Source organism: Bos mutus, chromosome 8 (assembly GCF_027580195.1).
Source record: "Bos mutus isolate GX-2022 chromosome 8, NWIPB_WYAK_1.1, whole genome shotgun sequence".
NCBI classification, from domain to species: domain Eukaryota; kingdom Metazoa; phylum Chordata; class Mammalia; order Artiodactyla; family Bovidae; genus Bos; species Bos mutus.
This window is the reverse complement of record NC_091624.1, coordinates 72,574,610-72,590,211: the sequence shown is the minus strand read 5'-3', so window position 1 is coordinate 72,590,211 and position 15,602 is coordinate 72,574,610. Positions and strand designations below refer to the sequence as shown.

Here is a 15,602-nt window from a genome sequence, read left to right as displayed (position 1 = left end):
CTACATTACAGAAGAAAACATCTTGAGGGAAGAAAGCAGAACTTTATCTCACTGGTCATAGCAAACACCCTCTTCCAACAACACAAACGAAGACTCTACACATGGACATCACCAGATGGTCAACAACGAAATCAGACTGATTATATTCTTTGCAGCCAAAGATGGAGAAGCTCTATACAGTCAGCAAAAACAAGACCAGGAGCTGACTGTGGTTCAGACCATGAACTCCTTATTGCCAACTGAAGAAAGTAGGGAAAACCACTAGACCATTCAGGTATGACCTAAATCAAATCCCTTATGATTATACAGTGGAAGTGAGAAATAGATTTAAGGGCCTAGATCTGATAGAGTGCCTGATGAACTATGGACTGAGGTTCGTGACATTGTACAGGAGACAGGGATCAAGACCATCCCCAAGAAAAAGAAAGGCAAAAAAGCAAAATGGCTGTTTGAGGAGGCCTTACAAATAGCTGTGAAAAGAAGAGAAGTGAAAAGCAAAGGAGAAAAGGAAAGATATAAGCATCTGAATGCACAATTCCAAAGAATAGCAAGAAGAGATTAGAAAGCCTTCTTCAGCGATCAATGCAAAGAAATAGAGGAAAACAACAGAATGGAAAAGACTAGGGATCTCTTCAAGAAAATCAGAGACACCAAAGGAACATTTCATGCAAAGATGAGCTCGATAAAGGAATGGTATGGACCTAACAGAAGCAGAAGATATTAAGAAGAATACACAGAAGAACTGTACGAAAAAGATCTTCACAACCCAGATAATCACGATGCTGTGATCACTGACCTAGAGCCAGACATCCTGGAATGTGAAGTCAAGTGGGCCTTAGAAAGCATCACTATGAACAAAGCTAGTGGAGGTGATGGAATTCCAGTGGAGCTATTCCTAATCCTGAAAGATGATGCTGTGAAAGTGCTGCACTCAATATGCCAGCAAATTTGGAAAACTCAGCAGTGGCCACAGGACTGGAAAAGGTCAGTTTTCATTCCAACCCCAAAGAAAGGCAATGCCAAAGAATGCTCAAACTACTGCACAATTGCACTCATCTCACACGATAGTAAAGTAATGCTCAAAATTCTCCAAGCCAGGCTTCAGCAATATGTGAACTGTGAACTTCCTGATGTTCAAGCTGGTTTTAGAAAAGGCAGAGACATCCGCTGGATCATGGAAAAAGCAAGAGAATTCCAGAAAAACATCTCTTTCTGCTTTATTGACTATGCCAAAGCCTTTGACTGTGTGGATCACAATAAACTGTGGAAAATTTTGAAAGAGATGGGAATACCAGAACACCTGATCTGCCTCTTGAGAAATTTGTATGCAGGTCAGGAAGCAACAGTTAGAACTGGACATGGAACAACAGACTGGTTTCAAATAGGAAAAGGAGTTCGTCAAGGCTGTATATTGTCACCCTGCTTATTTAACTTATATGCAGAGTTCATCATGAGAAATGCTGGGCTGGAAGAAACACAAGCTGGAATCAAGATTGCCAGGAGAAATATCAATAACCTCAGATATGCAGATGACACCACCCTTATGGCAGAAAGTGAAGAGGAACTAAAAAGCCTCTTGGTGAAAGTGAAAGAGGAGAGTGAAAAAGTTGGCGTAAAGCTCCACATTCAGAAAACGAAGATCATGGCATCTGGTCCCACCACTTCATGGGAAATAGACGGGGCAACAGTGGAAACAGTGTCAGACTTTATTTTTCTGGGCTCCAAAATCACTACAGATGGTGACTGCAGCCATGAAATTAAAAGACGCTTTCTCCTTGGAAGGAAAGTTATGACCAACCTAGATAGCATATTCAAAAGCAGAGACATTACTTTGCCAACAAAGGTTCGTCTAGTCAAGGCTATGGTTTTTCCTGTGGTCGTGTATGGATGTGAGAGTTGGACTGTGAAGAAGGCTGAGCGCCGAAGAATTGATGCTTTTGAACTGTGGTGTTGGAGAAGACTCTTGAGAGTCCCTTGGACTGCAAGGAGATCCAACCAGTCCATTCTAAAGGAGATCAGCCCTGGGATTTCTTTGGAGGGAATGATGCTAAAGCTGAAACTCCAGTACTTTGGCTACCTCATACGAAGAGTTGACTCACTGGAAAAGACTCTGATGCTGGGAGGGATTTTGGGCAGGAGGAGAAGGGGACGGCAGAGGATGAGATGGCTGGATGGCATCACTGACTTGATGGACGTGAGTCTGAGTGAACTCCGGGAGTTGGTGATGGACAGGGAGGTCTGGCGTGCTGCGATTCTTGGGTTCGCAAAGAGTTGGACACGACTGAGCAACTGATCTGATCTGATCTGAAGAAGGCTGAGCTGGGACACATTTTAGTATCAGCAGATCAGGATGCCAAATGGAACTTCATCTCTTTGAATGAGGATTAAGAACAGCTCAATAACTGATATGACCTCCAGTCTTCCTGTTACCAGAAAGTAAGTTTATGTGTCCAATGTACAGTGAGGCCAAACAATACCAAAACATGGGAGTTTGGAACAGAGAAAAGTTTATTGCAGGGGTGTGCAAGGAAATGGTGCTCATGCCTTTAAACTCCCAAATCTCCCCCCACCCCCACCCCCAACAAGAGCTCTCAGCAAAGTCCTTTTCTAGGAAAGGTGAAGGAGTATGGTTAGTTGTCGCAGACTTCTTGGTGTCAGAGCCTTTGTTCTTGAGGCCAGGTTATGGTTAGATAACAATGTTCCTGCAAATATCCACCAAACAAATGTTATTCTCCGTTCTGACAAGAAATGGCGGGGTCCCAAGGCTCAACTTTTCCCCTGTGAGGTCCAGGTCCCGGCTGAAAAGCTCTCAGTTGATGGTTCCTTCAGAGCCAGGTCCCCAGACCCTGCCCAGCTGTCATCCCTGAGGGAGCCAGGTGCCCGGGACCTCTTGTCTTCAGCTCCTCAGGCTGCCCAAATGGTGGGGGCCTGGTCCCGCAGATGACATTCTAGGCAAATGGCTGCTGCCATTAGGTCACAGGGGTGGGGATAGGGGAGAGGTTCACTGTAGCCTCAAGGCCTGGGTCCAGCCAGCGAGTGGCTTTGGCGAGAGCCCTAGAGCCCTCCAGGACACAGCCCCCAGCCTGTTCTCTGGGCCCCTCCACTCACTCACTGGCCTGAAGCCAGGTAAGCTGGAGGGCCATGGGGGAGAAGGCCAGGATCTGCCTCTTACCTTATTCTCTGCCTGACAACTAACCACTCCACTGAAGGTTGGCTGAACGGCCTCATTAAGGTTGCTCCTGAACAGTTGGTCGCTTGTGGGAGGGGCCCACTGTGGCACCAACCAATGACTGAGCAGGATCATTAACGGTCACTCACTGACGGCTGCTTGGGAGAGGGGCCCACTGAGGAGACAACCAATGGCTGAGCAGGACCACTAAAGGTCTTGTGCTAACTGTTGCCTAGTAGCAGGGTGGGCAGGCTGGAAGGAGGATGGTGGTAATGGCACACAGCATCCACAGTTTGCTAAGGGCCACTCTTTATTATATTCCCATTTCTTCTCTCTCCTAACCTACTCCTTCCCCAGACACAAGCAGACAGTCAAGATTTGCACCAAGAAGTTCAAACATTCCAGATGGGTAACCAACAGGAGACTACCACTGGGGAGAAAATAATTACATTCAATATAAGTCATTCTAATCTTTTCAAGAAAGCATGAGAACCTCTTTTAAACATCTGAAATTTTCACAGACCTCTTTCCATATGAAGGCACCTGTTCATTGAGAAAATACTTTATGAATTATGAATTCAGTGCTACTTTAAAGTGAATTTGTATATTACTCATAACAGTGGCAGTTCCTAACACTTGGAGTCACACAAGAATATGCAAGTCATATGAGGTGCTTGGTGTTCAGTCCCCTCAGGTCAGGGGCAAACAGATGAGACGACCAGGACAGCCCCTGAGGGACTGACTCCTTGCTGGTTCCCTGGCAGCTCCCCCCGCCACTGTCTGGTTTCTGTGCCAATGTTGTTTTCTTGGTATTCTTAAGAAGGGCACTTGCCACTTGCTCCCTCCATCTGAGATTTGATTGTTTTCCATTTCTTTTTGTTGTTGTTTTGCATTTTTCTTCCTCTCAGGTGGGTGAACAGGAGTTCAAGTTTGTTTTGTTATTTCCTAACCTGGGTCACATTCAGGACTCTGATTAAAGCTTTGTGATTTCACCTTCTGAACTCCCAGAAGACAAAACTCAGAACTGCAAATAGTACCCACTCAGGTTGTCAAGAGATGCAAAAGCTTTCCTTGATGTACAGCATCAACAGCTTTAAAAAGCATCCACTTGGGTATCACACTGATTTTTCTCAATTAATGTCTCTATTTGATCACTATCAACTTCAACTGGTCTACCCGACCATGGACACTGTCCAGTGAGAAATCACCAGCATAAAACTTCACAACCACTTTTGACACATCTGATCAGTCACAGCACCTTCTCTGTACACTACACGAATCTTTTTCTGTGTTTCAGTTGCATTTTTACCTTCCTTGGAATAAAAAAACATAACATGCTGGAGGGGGAAAAAAAAAGAAAGCTCCTACTTAAGTTGTACATTTTGAAGAAGACACTCAGAGAGTATCCAGGCAGGCTCTTTTCTGGACAGCTTATTAACAGAGGAGCAGGGCCAGTAGGGGCTTGTTGCAAGTGTAATTCAAATGGCAACATACTCCAGTATTTTTGCCTGGGAAACCTCATGGACAGAGAAACCTGGTGGGCCACAGTCCTTAGGTCACAAGAGTCGGACACAACTTAACAACTAAACCATCATCTTTTAAAATGGCTGTTTAAAAAGCCCAAGGCCTCTCCACATTCCTAGACCCACTGCCTTGAGGGCCCTGTCTTCACATCTTGGTGATAGCTGCTGGCAAGTGGTGCCCAGGTCAGAGTTCTGAAAATCCAGGTGTTTGGGGGCTCAGACTTGAATATGGCTTGAAATCTAAAAATATGGCCAATCATTTTATGGTGCTCCTTCCCCAAGGGTTTCTCCTTGACCAATATTACCAAGATTTGGGCTAAGCCCTCACAGGGTTCTGGCACTCTCCCTGGGCTCCCAAGTCAGTAGAACATCTCTGACAACCTCTTGTTGAGAGCTCAGGTGGGTTCCACTGCCATGCTAAGGTTCTGAGCTGAGAAGGAAAGAACAGTCAATGTGATTCTCAAAGAGATTGTGCTCAGTTGCTAAGTCGTGTCTGACTCATTGTGACCCCATAAACGGTAGCCCACCAGGCTACTTTGTCCATGGGATTTTCCAGGGAAGAATACTGGAGTAGGTTGCCATTTTGTCTTCCAGGGGATCTTCCCGACCCAGGGGTTGAATCCACATCTCCTGCATTGGCAGATGGATTCTTTACCACTGAGCTACTTAAGAAGCCCCCTCAAGAGATTAGGGACATTGTAGTTTATCACAACACACACAAAAAAAATCCTAGCCTAGTCCCATTTCTGACTCTTGTAATTCCCAGAAGCCCAGATAAGAAAGTAAGATGGTATGGGACTAGGCGAGGCCCATAATCTGAAGCTCATGGGCGTGGGTGTCAATGCTGTAAGGTTGGGCAAGGGTTAGTCACTAAATTCCAACCGCTTGACTTCTTACAAATATTCCAATCACAAATGGCAGAGTTTATCTTTCCTAAAAAAAAAAAAAAAAAAATCCTACTAGACCAAGTACCTGCCAAATATGATTTGCAGAATAAGAGCACTACATGCAATACTTTTCTGGGGGTGGGAGGTATGGAAAGTTCAATGTCCAGGTCAGTTTGAAAAGCAGTAAGTAAAACAAAGACAGTTTCTGCTACAGGACTCCTCAGAGCTTCTGCTATGTTAGTACACATTGTGGCCTCTGAACCTGCTAGAGGCTGCAACACTGTCTGCACCGTATTAAGTTGGCATTTCAGGGAAAAGGGCTTCCCTGGTGGCTCAGACAGTAAAGAATTTGCCGGCAGTGTGGAAGACCCAGGTTTGATCCCTGGATCACGAAGAGCCTCTGGAGAAGGGAATGGCAACCCACCCCAGTATTCTTGCCCAGAGGAGCCAGGCAGTCTACAGTCCACGGGATCGCAAAGAGTGGGACACAACTGAGCAACTAACACTTTCTTTTCACTTTTTCAGGGAAAGCATTCTATGATGCTAGTGTACAACAGAACATGCTCTGGGAAACATTACAGCAGACCTAACGTAGTCTACAGAGAAGGCAATGGCACCCCACTCCAGTACTCTTGCCTGGAAAATCCCATGGATGGAGGAGCCTGGAAGGCTGCAGTCCATGGGGTCGCTGAGGGTCGGACAGGACTGAACGACTTCACTTTTTCACTTTCATACATTGAAGAAGGAAATGGCAACCCACTCCAGTGTTCTTGCCTGGAGAATCCCAGGGACGGGGCATCCTGGTGGGCTGCTATCTATGGGGCTGCACAGAGTCGGACACAACTGAAGTGACTCTGCAGCAACGTAATCTAGTTAAGAGGTGAAGCAGTGCTCTGACCCGGAATCCTGAAGAGAGGCAAGGGTAGAGGGAAGCCACTTAGGCAGTTTCATGAGCAGGCCTTGGATTCCTCTCCATCTACGGCACTTCCTTCCACAGGCCCCAGCCACATCATAAGTAAGTTGCTTGTGTGTGTCTGTGTGTTTTAAGGGAAGGTGCAGAGGAGTAGGACAAAGGGGATGCTTGATCTTGTATTTGCCTTGCAGCTCATGAAAAATGATGGGAGTTGCACCTGAGATTCTTAATATAAGTAAACGTATACACACACAGAAACAGGTATATAACTATAAAAACAAAATCGTGCAAGTTATTTGGAAATAAGAGGAATACCCATCATGTCCCCATCCTAATTCCTGTCATCACTTATATATGTCTTCAGTGCTCTTCTAGGGATAGCTTTTTACGTCACTGTCATTATCATTTTAATTCTTGTATTCCTGGCAATGGAAAAAAGCCCTGATTTTCCTCCCCACTTCTGAATTTGTCTTTCCAGAGGTGGAAAAAGACAGAACCACGATGGAAAGCACCAATGGATATTGCATATCCGCCTTTCTTCAAGCTGGCCCCCTAACCTTCCTCCTGCCCACAGCCCACATGATGTTCCCACAGCCAGTTCTCCTCCCTCTGTGTTATCATCCTGGTATACTCCTCCTTCCAGCCCAAGAATATCACTAGCTAAAACGATAAACTTTTGCCCAGTGTTCATATTAACTTTGGCCTTCCAGGTACAAAAGTCTTGCTTTTTGTCAGGAAACACCTGTTAAAGTGAATTCATTCTTGCCCACCCAATTCTTTTTATTTATGGCTGTGCTGAATCTTCATTGCTGTGCGAGGGCTTTCTCTAGTTGTGAGGGCTACTCTCTAGTTGCAGTGCATGGGCTTTTCATTGCGGTGGGTTCTCCTGTTGCAGAGCATAGGCTCTAGGGTGCATGGGCTCAGTAGTTGCGAAGCATGGGCTTAGTTGTCCCGTGGGATGTGGAATCTTCCCAGACCAGGAATCAAACTTGTGACCCCTGCATTGGCAGGCAGATTCTTAACCACTGGACCACCAGGGAAGTTCCATCCACTCTATTCTATACCACGATCCTGGAAGATTTTGGATGGTGAAAGATGGCAGTGGGCAAACAGTAATGTAGGATATCCTCCCAAGAGTATTCAGGGAACTGGGTAATGCAGTCTATAGTAGATAACTGTTATTTCTGCCTTCCCAGTGTCTTTTCTCTTTGTAAAAGCGTTCAGATTTTCCTTCAGGAACCACTGTACCTGTTCCTCTCAAACTACACAGTTTGGTAGTTTGGCTGACATCCTTACCACTCCAGGGTTGAGAATAGGACCCAGATCTGGTCATTTTGGAGTCAACCAGAGGGAGACACAATTCTGGAGGATTTTTTTTTTTTTTTCTTTAAATAATGGGTAGAATCTCTCTGACCACAAGATTGCTAAGAACTGAATGTTAAAGAGAATGCCTGATGGAGAAGAAACACAAAGCAATACTGGGAGAAGGGAGATAGCGGAGTTCTGATGACATGCAGTTGCTTACATGGTAGTCTTGTAACACTTTGGCATGATGACACTGGAGCTCTTCATTTGGTTTGGTGCACACAGTAGCTAAGCAGTGCTGAGCCCTGAGGCAGCCTGCCTGCTTACTTCACCCTGACCAGGTGGGTCCTGCTAGAACATGGCGAACTTCACAGAGATGCCTGTAGGCACTCTTTTTAACTCTATAGCGTGTCATGGGGCAGTGTGACCCCAACCCATGTACAGGTGCCACATCTTGCCTCTGGTCTTCTGGCTGAGTCCAAGTATCAGATATAAAGATAAACCCTATGACCCATGGAGCCATGAACCTGTTAGGTAAAAGACTGCTTTGAATCCTCATCAGGGGTTTAACAGCAAAAAAGAACCCTAAGCATTTAACACATAACCATTTAATATGTCCTGTCAGTACGAGGGTGGACAGCAGCTATTTTCCATTTTACAGATGAGGTAGAGGATCTGCCCAATGCCATGTGGCTACAGACTCAGCTATTTAATAAGATGTAAACACAGTCTCATTCCTAAGCCTGTTACTTCCACAGTGCTCTACTGAAACTCAAGAAGCCAAAAGCTTTCCTCACAAATGATTGAATTCATCTTTTTTTAATATAGTCTTTCAAAAAAACACTTTAAAACCACAACCACACCAAATTGTAAAAGATCAACCTACTTCACATCAAAACAGGTTAACACAGAGAATTAACCAATAACTGAGGGTGTGACGTGTGAAGAAGGAACCCAGGGGTGTATGAGAACCTGTAGTTGGGGATGCCCCATAGGCTGGGGGAGTCCCTCCGGAGATGCTGAGGCTCTAACGTTACAGAGGTGGCTCGGTGAGGGGGGAGGACTTACATGGTTTTACTTTCTAGGCTTCTTATGACAGTGTCACCAAACCACACATGTTAAAATACAGCCATGTGGCAAATTTCTGAAAGGCTCCTTATAATTTTGCCTTTTAAACTGTTTGGTTGGCCAAACAATTGGCCATTTAATATATGACTGTCAATAATTCCTTGCAATTACGGTGTGTGCCTGGGAATATATGTGAAGAAACAAACTCATTTATATTGTTTTCAACATTTTAAATTTGGAAATGTTTCATTTTGTGGATATTTATTTTTGCTCTTTTTCTTTGCCTAACTTGAAGGCAATATTTTTTTTTTTTTTTGGTAAGCCTTCCCACTGATTCTTCAAAGCTTACAGGTATTAGACACCATGCCTTTAATTGCCTAACAGGTAAAACAGCAGAGAGGTGGAAACAGAGCATTGACAGAGAGAGGAGAATTTGAGAAGTATGGGGAGCCAAATGTACTCAGCATTTAAAACAACCTCAGGTCAGTTGTCATGACCTGAAATTGGACCCCTCCGAGCAACAAGCCAGGCACCATTTCAAAATATATGGTCCCACCAATATCTTCCCTTAAAGACTAAAGTGATATCTTCAGGAGTCCTACCATCCAAGATGCACCAGGAATAGGCACCTGCCTCGAACATTCCTCTTCCTTTGGGGCAGCATCCACTCCCAAGAGGAGACCAGTTATCCAAATGGCCCCCAGTGAGTTCAACAGCAGGTCCACCACCCTCAGGACCGTGTGGTAACAGGGTATTCACAGAATAGACACATGAAGCTGCCAAATGCGTCATTGTTGGGCTACTTCATTTAAGTCAGTCTCTGATTTCTAGAAATTCACCTACCTTCATCAGTTTGAATACATGATTTCACAAATCACAGTAGAAATTATTAGCAAACTAATCAACCTGAAATTTTTAGATGTAAAGCTCTTTAAGAGGGTTGGGAATGGGGGGAAAAACACAGGAATAAAGAGTGTAAAACATCTTGATGTTATGAGGATGGGAGTGGCATGGAGGAGGCAATGAAGGTCATCTTTCTGGTTTTGGGGGCACCCAAACCAGGAAACTCTGATGGAGTGCAAATTACTTCTCCCCTACTCTGGAGTCAGGTGAGGAAGAGCAGAGGTCCAGGCTGGGTGCAAGGCCTGTGATGCTGCTTTTTTATCCATCACAGACTGTTAAAATCACCTACCAGCACATTCACGTCTCCAAAAAAGCACCAACAGGTAAAGTCAATGAGGCCCCACATTCTAATCCACCCACCATAACCAATACCCTGGAAAAATCCACTTCTGCACCCTGCTTTGGTCCCCTCACCTCACCAGTTGAATCCCACCCCTGGCCTCAGGCACAGCCAAAATTAAAGTAATCCCTTAGTTCCCTGGTGTTTCCTTTTCTCCATCTACCTACGATTTTGTCCACTTCCTTAGGCCTCCTCTACTCCAATCGTCTACTTTCTTCCCTGCCTTTTCACACCCTTCTCTCTTCCACTTGGCCACCTCGAAACTAAGTGTCAGCACTGGCCTTACCCAGGAGCCTCCCAACACAGAAGACCCAGCGGGATGGCGACCTCACCATTTTTCACTATAGAGTGACAGTGAGAGGACAGGCACCACAGTGCAACCTAAGCTTTGGGGCTTTTTGCTTGGGTCTGTAATCAACGATGTCCTTCACCACTTTTTATCAGAAAAGATAAACAAACAAACCACAAGGTTCGGCTGCCCTCTGAGGGCAATCTGGATTTCAGCAGTGCCTCCTGCTCTTTCCCCATCTGCACATCATGTTGCAACACCCTAGCTTCCCCCCCCCGCATCTGTCTTGTTGAATATGGTAAATAATCATGATGGAAGGAGGCTGGCTGGTGTTCACCTAGAATGTAACAGAGAAGGATGGTAGAAGACAGAAGCAAGGCTTGGAACATGATAGGAAGGCAAGGCCATGATTCTGTCACGATCCCTAAAACGTGTATATGCCTTAAAAAAAAAAAAAAATTACTAGTCTTATTGAATTCAGACTGGTCTGTTTCTGTCAACAGAGGGAAGTAAAGGGGTCAAGATAGAAAGCTAAGCTCAAAGTGCTGGAATCTCCCATCAAACTATACTAGGGGTAGCTGCACCAACCAGGAGCTAAGCTAAGAACAAGGCAGAGACTGCAGAAGTGGAATGTCACTAAGAAGTACCAGTAACCTCTGCCCAAGGAGAGCTGTTGCTTCTCTCAGGCACCTGAGAAGGAGCTGGCAGCAGGCTGCTTAAATAAATATTAATATTTAATGTGTCTTCCTATTGCCTACAGCATCACTACTACCACTCCAGAAGCAGCTGTACCAGTCAGAGGGCTGGAGACCACCAGACACTTTCGTGTTGACAGCAGATGGAAGCTCGCATCCCTTATACTAGCTGTAATGATCTGCCTGGTGTCTACATGTCACCCTAAACTGACCAACAGGACCCATTTCCCAATCTTGTCCCAAGGGACAGAAAGTTCCTACTGGACACAGCCAAAGCCATTTGGTTCCTTACTTCTATATCTGAGCATGGGTGGATCTGGGTTTGAACATCAGCAGCATTAAATAAAATTACTTTGCCAACAAAGGTCCATCTAGTCAAAGCTATGGTTTTTCCAGTAGTCACGTATGGATGTGAGAGTTGGACTATAATGAAAGCTGAGCATCCTTTTCCATCCAAAAGGAAATCACTACTGAATATTCATTGAAAGGACTGATGCTGAAGCTGAAACTCCAATACTTTGGCCATCTGATGTGAAGAACTAACTCATTGGAAAAGATCCTTACGCTGGGAAAGATTGAAGGCAGGAGGAGAAGGAGATAACAGAGGATGAGATGGTTGGATGGCATCACTGACTCGATGGACATGAATTTGAGCAAGCATCAGGAAGGAGCATGACAGGGAAGCCTGGCATGCTGCAGTCCATGGGTTGCAAAGAGTCAGACATGACTGAGCGACTGAACTGATGTGTGGTAGGCAAAATTTTCAGATGTCTAAGAGTCCTGGCCCCGGCTATTCAAACACTAACCTAGGTACTGCTGTGACCAGATGACTTTAAGATACGTTATCAAAAGAAGTCAGATTCAAAGCATGAGAAGGATTCAATGCATCATCGCTGGCTTGAAGATGGAGGGAGTCAAGTTACAAGGAATGCAGGCAGCCTCTACTTATAAGCTGAGAGTTGCCTGCAGCTGACAGCCAGCCAGAAACAGGAACTCCAGTCCAACAATTCTGCCAACAATCCAAATATGGTTGGAAATGTATTCCTGCCCTGAGCCCAGCACCTTGACATTAGCCTTGTGAAGCCATAACCAGAGAATCCAAGCACAGACCAGGACCTCTGACCTACAGAATTGTGGATGATAAATGGTACTACTTTAGGCTCCTAAGTTTGTGGTAACTGGTTATGCAGCAACAGAAATCTAATACAGCATGTAGAGCTCTCAGTAAGTTGACAACCACAGTTCACAATGGCCTGACCTGTCGGTGTTAGCTCCCCACTCCACATCCTCCCACACCCCCAGACACAAGAGCACAAACTTCCTCGGGACCCCTTTTACTGAGAAAAGAAAAGGGTACTGAGAGACCTGGGGAGGTAAAGACCATGCCTTACCTCAAAAGTCCACCCTAGGTAGACAATATCATTTGGAATCCTAATAGAAAAATCAGATATTTCCCCTACCACTGATAACTCTGAACCCCCATACACACCACTTGTAGCCTCTACTAGCAGCAGGTACAATCGCCACAAGTCCTGAGTGTTCCTGCACATTCCCACTGGGGAGGCTTTTATCCTGGCCCTTTCCTATCACGTGTTCACAGCAAGCAATCTTGAGGGGTGAAGTAATGTCCCTATCTGGAACAAAGAGCAAGCTTGTAAGAGGTGGAGTTCCCACATGTGCATGTTCCTTGCCTGCGATGCAAACCACTGGTGTGCATGGCATACCTGCAGACCCTCCACATCTTGTGGGACTTGGAGAAAGAAACTAGTGAAGCTCATGCTGCTTCCTGTGCTCTGAGTAATAAAGCTTTTTGTCTATGACATGAGATTTTCATGTTTTCTGCTAGCATCCGTGAAACAGTAATAATCTAACTTACTAGCTTGCAAGTAGCATAAAACTCTAGACTCTGACACTTAGATCTTGAAATCAGGAGAGCTAATATCTCTATATTATCAAATTTCAAAAGGAACAAAATATCCTTTTTGAATTTCTCTTGTGGGGATAATCAAATCTACATCACTGGGCTATTGGGAGAATTAAATGAGAACATGCATAGCACACCCGAGATATGGAAAATATTCAATAACTGTAGTTGGATTCTTGCAGTCCCTAGGCATTCATTCCCCCAAAATCCACATACAATGAACCAGATGGGGAGCAGTGTATCTCCAAGATAGTAGTCCATTCATAAGACAAGGGATAAAATAGTCTAACACACCAATTTCTGACATTTGCATTACATGACATTATTCATAAAGGGCTTCCAACTCATAGTATCTCATTTAATCCCGACACAGAAACCAAGATTCAGGAGGGTCAGTCCTTGCAGAAGCAACTGTAACAAACTCCAAAGGTCTAGAAAATAGCCATACAGCGGAAGCCCAAGGATGTGGGCTCAGGAAGCAGTGCTAAAACGCAGCTGTGATGCTGCAGCAGTACAACTGTGTCCCGAAGGCACACTCTTCATCCAGGTAAGCCGAGGGAGCTCCCGTTGTGACTGGGCCTCCTGAGGAATGTCTGCCCCGGAGAAATGGCTGAAAACCACAGGTAGAGAGACATTTTTTGTTCGGATATCCTGATTGTTTTCAAACGGGAAGTTGGAAAGTCCTGGATGAATCTGGTCCCTTTGGTTCCTTGGCAGCTTCTGCGTTGTCTAGAAGCCTTTGGGCCTTTCATCTTCTGACAATGTCACTTGAGGGTCTTGCTAAGGTTGGAGAAGCCAATGCCAACACAAGTCATCAGCACTTTATCCCCTCCCTTGAGTTCTTCACCACATGGTTTGGTTTCAATTTTAAACATAATCTGGAAAAAGCTCTTCAAATGCCGCAAAAATTCTATCCTAAAAAATAAAAATTAAAATTAAAAAAAAGGGAGGGGGTAAAAAAAGGAGGGAGAAATGAAAGAGGAATTCGATTTTACAAAAATTCTCCTCCTCTGCCAACCTAGAACTGAATTTCCTGGATCAGGAGGAAAGACTGAAATTAGGAAATTCTCATCAAAGCCGATTAAATAGCATTTATTTACAGCCTGCTAGATTCCAAAGATGATTTTAGACAGCTTGCAGAGATGCACACTAGACAAACTCAGTAAATAAATGAAAAGTATGGAGGTTAGTCCTACAAGCACATTAGGTTGGACATGAATATGGCATTAATCTTCAAGTGGTTCATACAGAGAAACACATGCTTTGATGATTCACAGTATCATGAAGCTAAAACCAAGCAGAGTGACTGCTGCTGATGCTGAAAGAGAGAAGCTGCCCTCTCCACTGTTTGATCTCAACAGGCCATTCATTCATTCAACAAATATTTACAGAGTGCCTACTATGTGCCAGGCACTGTCCTTGGTGCTAGAGACATTGCTGTCAACCAAAACGCCCTTTTTTCATGAAGCTTTCAGGCCAGTAGAGCAGACAACATAAATATCCTTGAAATATATATATATATATTCTTTCTCCATAATCAGAAATTTAAGTAAACAAGGCAGATGAGAAGGAAATGTAGGTATAAAATATTTGTGTGTATATGGCAGAAAAAGTGAAAATGTTAGTCTCTCAATCATGTCCAACTCTTTGCAACTTCATGGCCTGTAGCCCGCCAGGCTCCTCTGTCCATGGAATTCTCTATGCAAGAATACTGGAATGGGTAGCTATTCCCTTCTCCAGGGGACCTTCCCAACCCAGGGATCAAACCCGGGTCTCACCCATTGTGGGCAGATTCTTTACCCTCTGAGCCACCAGGGAAGCCCTATATATGGCAGAAGGCAATAAATAAGGTGACCAGGGAAGGGCTCACAGTAAACATGGAGTTCCAAGGAGCTCTCTCTTGTCATCTCCCTCAAGACAGAGTGATGGCTTCACCCCAAGAATACTGTGGGAGCAACAATTCTGTAGAAGGACCATGGTTCAGGTATGCAGTCTTCTACTAGTCTGGCCCAGCAGATCCAGCATCACTCCAGCAGACTGATCATAGGACTGACCATAGTTCACTAAACAAGCAACTCCCTGAAGGTTTCAATCAACTGGCAATTGGTGAAGAGAAAATGTCCATGTTGGAGAGCCCAGAAATACAGGCCACATGTTCCCCTCCACCATTTACCAGGCCTTGTCTCCCCAGGTAATTCCTCATCCCTGAGTGACTCTTACCAGTCCAATTTGGGAAACACAGGTTTAGTTAAGGAACACACAATCTGCACGTCTTTCATGAAGTACTTCAGCAACCTTGCATTGTGCTGTCTCCTCATCAAACTGTCCAAACGCTTGCCACCCAGAACGTACATGGAATCACCCCAGGAGCTTTCAAAATACTGATCCTGACGTGTAGGACCAATGGAACAGAACTGAGAGTCAAGAAATGAGCCCACACATTTATGGTCAACTAATTTTCTAAAAGGTGCCAAGGTAATTCAATGAGGAAAGAATAATCTCAATTAATGTTGTTGTAACAACTTCACACACAGAAAAATGAAGCTAGGCCCGTTCCTCATATCACACACAAAAATTCACTCAAAA

At 44.7% G+C, this 15,602-nt stretch overlaps 1 protein-coding gene across 4 annotated transcripts in view; it reads right to left on the bottom strand.

The window, feature by feature from the left end:
• Positions 1 to 15,602, bottom strand: part of RCL1 (RNA terminal phosphate cyclase like 1) — a 187,315-nt gene that overhangs the window by 106,975 nt on the left and 64,738 nt on the right. The window contains exon 9 of one of the 4 annotated variants that reach the window (XM_070375847.1): positions 2,584 to 5,625. The exons of 2 other annotated variants lie outside the window; for them this stretch is intronic. In XM_070375847.1, coding sequence (XP_070231948.1) covers positions 5,601 to 5,625 — 25 coding nt within the window. In that variant the 3' untranslated portion in view covers positions 2,584 to 5,600. Of the gene's footprint in view, positions 1 to 2,583; positions 5,626 to 8,389; positions 13,932 to 15,602 lie in introns of those variants that run through there. One more of the 4 variants, XM_005891364.3, reaches the window with a different exon arrangement.